Source organism: Dermochelys coriacea, chromosome 3 (genome assembly GCF_009764565.3).
Source record: "Dermochelys coriacea isolate rDerCor1 chromosome 3, rDerCor1.pri.v4, whole genome shotgun sequence".
NCBI classification, from domain to species: domain Eukaryota; kingdom Metazoa; phylum Chordata; order Testudines; family Dermochelyidae; genus Dermochelys; species Dermochelys coriacea.
In genome coordinates this window covers 162,170,694-162,178,456 of record NC_050070.1, presented here as the reverse complement: position 1 = coordinate 162,178,456, position 7,763 = coordinate 162,170,694, and the positions used below count along the sequence as shown (strand labels likewise).

General features: G+C 42.0%; 1 protein-coding gene and 1 long non-coding RNA gene across 4 annotated transcripts in view; one reads left to right on the top strand and one right to left on the bottom strand.

Moving 5' to 3' along the window:
- Window positions 1-7,763, top strand: part of FAM177B (family with sequence similarity 177 member B) — a 13,341-nt gene continuing 5,578 nt past the window's right edge. The window contains exons 1-4 of the mRNA XM_038393960.2: window positions 1-469; window positions 919-1,738; window positions 2,947-3,102; window positions 5,057-5,123. Of these exons, the coding sequence (XP_038249888.1) occupies window positions 1,712-1,738; window positions 2,947-3,102; window positions 5,057-5,123 (250 nt within the window). The 5' untranslated portion in view covers window positions 1-469; window positions 919-1,711. The remainder of the gene's footprint in view (window positions 470-918; window positions 1,739-2,946; window positions 3,103-5,056; window positions 5,124-7,763) is intronic.
- The window catches only part of LOC119852587, a 26,798-nt gene continuing 23,761 nt past the window's right edge, over window positions 4,727-7,763 (bottom strand). For all 3 annotated transcript variants that reach the window (XR_005291733.2, XR_005291734.2, XR_005291735.2), the window contains exon 6: window positions 4,727-7,444. This is a non-coding gene — a long non-coding RNA (uncharacterized LOC119852587). The remainder of the gene's footprint in view (window positions 7,445-7,763) is intronic.

Here is a 7,763-nt window from a genome sequence, read left to right as displayed (position 1 = left end):
GTCATGCTCTTGAGAATGTCTGTCTGCAGATTCCATCTGAGGGACCCAGGACTGTGGTGTTTCATGTGCACAATCTTCCCTACTTGATATTAGTACCTTCAGGGGCTCTGACCTAATATTTGAGGTGAGACTCTCACTGCTTGATCCCTGAATAGAGTAAATTGAGGAAAGAGTGGGGTATTTCACTTTTTTAAAACAAACCAACCACATATTTGGTCTGAAAATTATGACTGCACACTCTAGAACATGGAGTAGTTTATCATTATTCTAACTTTTGTCCATCTAAAACCTGTCCCTTTTTTGGCTTTGCTTTTCAAATTTTAATTATAGTAGTAGGGAATATTTCTCTTTGAATAAGGTAAAATGAGTATTGTTGCATTTGCACTACATTGAAAATATACAAAACATTCTTAACACACTGAGAAGATAAAGAATGCCTTCTGCATTCGCCTAACTGATAAATTTCAGAGTAGCAGCCGTGTTAGTCTGTATTCGCAAAAAGAAAAGCAGTACTTGTGGCACCTTAGAGACTAACAAATTTATTAGAGCATAAGCTTTCGTGAGCCACAGCTCACTTCATCGGATGCATTTGGTGGAAAAAACAGAGGAGAGATTTATATACACACACAGAGAACATGGAACAATGGGTTTATCATACACACTGTAAGGAGAGTGATCACTTAAGATAAGCCATCACCAGCAGCAGGGGGGGGATTAAGTGATCACTCTCCTTACAGTGTGTATGATAAACCCATTGTTTCATGTTCTCTGTGTGTGTGTGTGTATATAAATCTCTCCTCTGTTTTTTCCACCAAATGCATCCGATGAAGTGAGCTGTGGCTCACGAAAGCTTATGCTCTAATAAATTTGTTAGTCTCTAAGGTGCCACAAGTACTGCTTTTCTTCTAACTGATAAAGTGATTTGGTACTTCACTATTGCTATTGGGCAGGTTACATAAGTAGGTACCTTGAGCAGGGGAAGAAATGGTACTTCCTAACTAGGAGTAGGCCTGGTTTCACCCACATCTGCAGCCTCTTCTGTTGTCAGAAGAGATGCCAGATCGGTTGCATTGATCTGTTTTATTAATTTCCTTTTATTGGCTAGTTCTGCTAAGAAGTTATTTAGCAGTTGCTGGCTGATATATGGGCCTATTCCTCCAAACTGCCAGTAGGTGTCATGCCAGTTGCAGGAAATATTTGTTTGCAGGTGCGTGTGGTTCCGTCACTTTGCTGGAAAAAGTAAATATTACACCTGTGACTTAGCCTTAGTAAAGTCAAAGTTCACTTCATAAATGAAGCAAAAACCAAGGGAAACAGAATGCTGAAAAATGTCCTCAAGAAATGTGATATGCTTTAAAAACAACCAGCTTGCAGGGTTTTCAACATGCCCCCCAGAGTATCTACTTGCAATGTCCATGTCTGTGCCCACATTCCTTTTGCCACCCCAACCAGTCATCTGAACTCTGCTGAACATGCAAATAAAAAGGTCCTGCCCACAATTCAAACACAGTCCTTTCAGTTAGTTGAATCCTGGAGCACGGTGTTTGTTTACCTTGCTTGACTTGCCTCCAGACCTGAGCTGCTGCAAATGCTACAGAGACGTAGCACAAATTACATACATACATGATCAGGTGTCATGGTTCTAGGGTTTTTTTCCTTACTTGTCTTGGAAACAACTTAATCAGCTTTTGCACTACAACTTCTTCAAGTGATGGAAGATACCAGAGAGATTCTGCAGGTGAATTTGCTTTTGATTTGTTGTTGGCTAGAGATTTCTCACATTTTATATATTTCAGCAATGTATTTGATCCCACCAATGTTCTCCTTCAAACGTAAAGAGAACACTGTAAACTAATATTTATTCTGTCTTTGGAATGTTAAAGTAATGGTCTTGTTGTTTATGACTGATTCTAAATTGATTAGTGAAATGGAATGGGGAAAACATAGTAGCAAATAGCATACATAACTTTTCCTATTTGACTTAAAGTAAGATTTTGAAGAATGCTATATTTGAAGGGAAAATATCAACGAAATTTAAATATAAAATTATGGTACACTATTGGAGCATAAATAGTTTAAGAAATTTATTATCTTAAGGGTTTCTCCATAGTTACTGGATACCTATTTGCCTTCTTAACTCTAGATTATATTTTATATAGCTGTTAGAAATTTGAAATTATGAAAGGATTAAACTTTTAAAAGATGTATCCATTGTCCATTTTGCTGTAGTCCTAACAGAGGCAAAACCCAAATAGGCCCAATTTAAGCAATTTAAAAGGCAAATGCTAATAAAAATTGGGCTGAAGGGGAAAAAACACAAATTGTAGAAAAAGGAAATCATGATACTCCCCCACTGGATCTGTGTCCATTTAAATGGAAGCTCTTTGGGGCAGAGGGGGACCTGTCATTCCTATTTGCAAAGCCCTCTGCACTTTTTGGTGCTATATAAATAGTATTGCCTTGTTTAATTGCACAGTAGTAAGCTGCAAATTGTTCATTTAGGCTGTGATCTTGCAAGGTGCTGAGCGCCATTCATGTCTACATGTTGCAGGATTTGGCCTTTCTGACTTTTTGTTTTTGCTGTTTTGAAGTGTCTCTCATATTAGATCATAGTAGTATACTCTGAGTCAATGACAGAAAACATGCACAGACGTTTGAAGACCAATGGAAGAGCTGTTTGAGACACCAACAATTGTACCTGTTCTTGTAAGAGTTGGAAGCACCATCATGACACAGGCCAGGTTTCTGTAGCTCTGGCTATGCCCTGGGCTGCCTCTTCCCAAAACTGAAATATGCAGGACTCTTTATACCTTTTGAGGGTTTAATAAGATTCTCAAACCCAGTCCTGACATTCCTTAGCCTAAGCTGAAAGCTGAACACTATGCAGTCCATTGTCCGTTCAGTGTACTAACAGGGCACTCCTCGTGGGTGTTTTCTGTTGAGCAGGAGGAGGATGGCTTCCAGCAGAATGAGATGGAGGATAAAGACGGGGGAGAAATAAAGTCTCCCAGGAGGATCATTTACTTTGCCAGTGGTGAAACCATGGAAGAGTACAGTACAGAAGAAGAAGAAGAAGAAGAGGAGCAGCAGCCACTTGATACAGTAAGCCCCATTATTGGCTTTTAGGAAATTCTGGGGAAATTGGAAGGGGGAGGAGCGTTTCTGCTCTATGCACATTGGAGAACACTGTACGCTTCACAGCTATAATAGCTAGCTCTGTAGATGATCACTTACCTCCCCCCCCCCCCGTAAATATTGTGACTTCTCTAACCAGTCACAGAACAGATTTAGTACAATTTGGATAGCAACAGTACAAGCTTCTTCAAGTTCTCCTGCTAACGTGCTTTATTCCTGATGGCCACGGGACTGACTGCTAAGGAGAGAGTAGTGGTTAAGCAGATCAAAATAGGATCTATTGCTATACCCCTACCTAATGATAGTTTCAGCTTGTGGTGACAAGATACAGCAAGGAGATGAGAAGAAACCTACACAAAAGGAATTAATTCCCGAAGCAAAAACATGCAGGAGCATGTCCCCTGGTGCTCCATGACCCATTCCTAAATGCCATATGTCTGTTTCCTCATCTCTAAAATGAAAACAAGACTGAGGGCTAGTCTACATGGGGACACCTGGGGAAAGTTAAGACTAATTAAATAAAGATGTGAAGTTTAAAGCACATTAAACCCTTGTCTGGACACTGCTTCAGAAGAAAAGTGGCCTTAGGGCATGTCTACACTAAAAACTCTTAAGTGGACTTAGATACATATTTTTTTACTGTTGTGGTTCATGTCCTCCTTAAGTCGGTGGTGCACACCCTCACCAGGAGCACGTCCACCGACCACTAAGGGCAGCGTGGGGAGTTGAGAGCCCAGGCTCTCAGCTCTCCCCTGGGAGCCCAGCTGCCCCACAGGCTCCCCGCTCCCTCTGGCTGCGCGCCCTTCCGCCCAATTCTCTGTTCCCTACTCGGAACTTGGCTGCTCCTCCCTTCCCCCCAGCTCTCATCACTCTGCCAGGAGACCGTCCAGGCTCTTGCCTCCCAGCTGTGAGCGGGGACCCCAGGAGCAGCCTGGCTTGGAGCGTGGATCCTGGGTGGCAGCCCAGATGGAAGCAGAAAACCAGGAGCACAAGGGGCAGCCCAGCTTGGAGTGGGGAGCCCAGTCAGTGGGCAGCAGCCTATCTGGGAGGACTTTCTTGTCAATGTCACAACTCCAGCAAGGACCCGTGAAATTGACAAGAAAGCCAGCCAAGAGCTGATGTAAGTAACACACTGTCTACAAAACACTACCGCTCTAACTACACCTACATAAGCCCTACACCTCTCGTGGAGGTGGAGTTATGTTGGTGTAGTAGGGCACTTACACAAGGGGTTAGGTCAATTTAATTGTGTCATGCAGGGGTGTGGATTTTTCACACCCCAGACCAATGAAGGTTATATTGACCTAATTTCTGAATGTACACAAGGCCTTAGTTAATTTGTCTTAATTCATCCCCACGTAGACAACCCTTAAGTTACTGACCTCACAGGGATACAGTGAGGATAAGTAATGTTTGTAAACATCTCTGAAAATGTAAAGCATTATATTGTGCTAGGAATTGACATTTACATAAGTGTCTATTTCTGTCCAAAATCTAAATATTTTTAGTATTTTGGCCTGATCCTGCAAATACTTAAACCTGTGAACAACTTTATTCACATGGAGTTCAAAGTTCCTCAGAGGCTTATGTATTTTGTAGGATTGGACCTTTTGTGTTCTATTGTATATATGTTCCTTATGTTCATTGTACTGATGTTTCTTGTTGGCTTGGTAAATGAGACTGGTATCCCTAGTTCAAATAGACAGAGACTTGCTGTAAATCAGCTGAGACTAGCTAGCTAAAAACAGCACCCTGTGTAAAGACTGAAGTAAAGAAAACAGTGAGCTTTCTCCCCTACACCATGGAAGATCCTTGCATACAGCAAATATTATGGGCCAAATTAATCTCTGGTACAAACCTATGGATTAATTCAATTCTGTATGTCTAAAATGAAAGTTTTCCTTTTGTTCTTGTTTTGTAGTCCAAACTCTCCTGGGGGCTCTATCTGCGGCTGTGGGCAGTTCGAGTTGCAACAACTTCACTTTTTAGTAGGTATTTTTTTTGGCATCAATGGGAGGGTTATTTTACATTAGTTGAATATAATTACTATTCAATATTATTAAGATATAAGATCACCACCAGAATTTTTTCCTTCATCTTATTTGTTTTATGTATGCTCAAAACTGGGTGTTGCTATTCTATACAAAAAAAAACCTCTGATATATATTTTATAATATATTAAATATAAATATATTATAAATAATAAATAAATAAAATATAGTATTTTCTTTCAAGGAGATAGACATCTAGGTAACACTATTAAATATGAAATTCTTCAGGTTAGATTATTTGAGATCAGGCCATCCATTGTCATTTTAAAAAAATCAGTTTCTTACAGCAACAAGAAAGAAATTCCCACCAATGTGGGGACTGCCTCAGCATGCTTAAAGGAGCAACCTGAATTCAGTGGCAAAAGCCTGATGGCTGTACCAGTATGTCATGATCTGGCTATGCAGTCTTGGGGACTCTGACTTTTGTACTACCAATACATCTAGTACAATGTGCCATGCTGCAGCTACTGAAGAAAAGCAGGTTTAATTGGAAATAACCTCCATGGCAGATGATTTCCTGTGGGTCTGCTGACATGAAGCTGGTCTCACTTTCATTCAGCCCTATAATACTAAATCAGTTTTGCATTGTCACAGTGATGGTTTTAACCAATACTAGTCTCTGTATATGTCATTATAGTTGGCAGATGCTAGGTATCCTTTTCATTTCTAGTGTGACCGTATATTAAATACTGCATCCAAAATAACTACCTTAAAAGAACATGAGTTTCAAAGTCAAGCACTCAAAAACTCGGAAATGCCCAAATTAAGGGTGCCTGAGCAATTTTAATTTAGCCCCCTTCTGCATAGGAATTATGATATAATCTTCTTAATTACATGATCACATACTACTTTTCCCCCCAAACCCTTGCCTCATTCAGTACACATGTGGGGTGGTGCTCACTGAATGGTTAGCTATTCAATATCTGATTTTATCCTTCTCATTCCATGTGTGGCTCCATGTATTATTTACTACACACCATCAAAACCCGAGAATTATTAATTTCCTCTTGAGCATCTCTATGATGGTGTCGTCCAAGTACTGTAATTGGAGTGTTTCAGAAACACAATGAAGTTATTTTCACAATCCCGTTCTACGATATGGGGATATTACCTCCCTTTTGCACTTTGGGAACTGATGCACAAAAATTAGAGCCAAAATTGTCACGTGTCAATTAATTTTGGGTGCCCTCTTTGAGATGCTGTAATGGGGCAGGACTCACCCCTGCAGTGCCTCCTGCTGGTCATCCAGGGAATTAGCATTTCCAACCTCCAGAGCGCCCTCTGCAGGCCAGTGTCCTGCTTGCTTATGGGCCCCTGAGTCCTTCCCGGACCACGGTGCTTCTTTACTCAGGGGTTCTGCCCGCCGCAGGAACCCCCAACCCACTATTCCCATCTCGCCTCAGTGGCTACTGCCAGTCACCATCTAGCCCCTGCTCCCTGGGGCGGACTGCAGTATAATTGCCACTCGTTATCAGCAAGGAGGGTCTGGACCTGCTGCTTCTGCCTACCCTTGGGCTGCCCTCTGCAACCCTAGTACCCTTTTCCTAGGCCTTCATCAAGGCCTGCAGCCTGAGGTTTTCCCAGGCCGGAGCTCTCCAGCTCCTCTGGCCTTTCCCCAGCACTGCTCCACTTTAGGTACCCTGCTCAGCTCCGAGCTGTCAGGCCCCTCCCTCTCAACATCTAGAGAGAGAGTGTGTCCTTCTGGCCCACTGCCCTCTTACAAAGGCCAGCTGGGCCTTGATTGGGGCGTGGCCGCAGCTGTGGCTGTTTCCCCAATCAGCTGAGGCTTGCTGCTTTCCCTAGCAGCAGCCCTCTCGCAGTCTCAGCCCTCTCCCAGGGCTATTTCAAGCCCTTCAGGGCAGGAGCGGCTGATCACCCTGCTACAGATGCATATGGGTTTTTTTTTTGTAAGTGCAAAGCATATTAAGGTGCTTAATGCTCTAAGCAAAGCTCCCATTGACTTCTGTTGAAGCTGTGAGGTCAGCATTTCTACAGTTCAGATCCCATGTGTGTCAGCCTGGGACTCAGAAAATGAGATGGGTGCACACTGTGAAAACTTTTGTTATTGCCCGAGGCCACATAGGAACTTTGCAACAGAGGCTGGGATCAAATCCTTTTCTCCGGGGAAGCATTCAACTATCTTAATCATGACACCGTCTTTTCTGTTCCTGCAGTCCCTGCCTCATTCACTGCACAATCATGATCCATTCCCAGGATCCATTCACAGTCTGTCCTGTGTCCTGAATGAGGCAAAGGTCCTGTGGAAAAAAGTGATAATTAAAGACTACCACAATGCATATATACAAGGCAATCTTAATTCTGGCCTCTCTTGATTTTGGCACCTTAATGTTCTTTTAAATTAATTTTTAAAAAATATAATTTCCTACATTTTTTTAAAAAAGGAAAAAACAATCCTGTGAAACTATATTGACCCACACATACATACATGGATCATCACCAGGGTTTGGATATTTAGATCCACAGTACAGTTGATTCCTCTGTCACTTGAGTTAAAAGATTAACCAGTAGCAGTAGAATGCTGTTACCCCTTCTTGTGGCAGGTCAACATAAAAGATA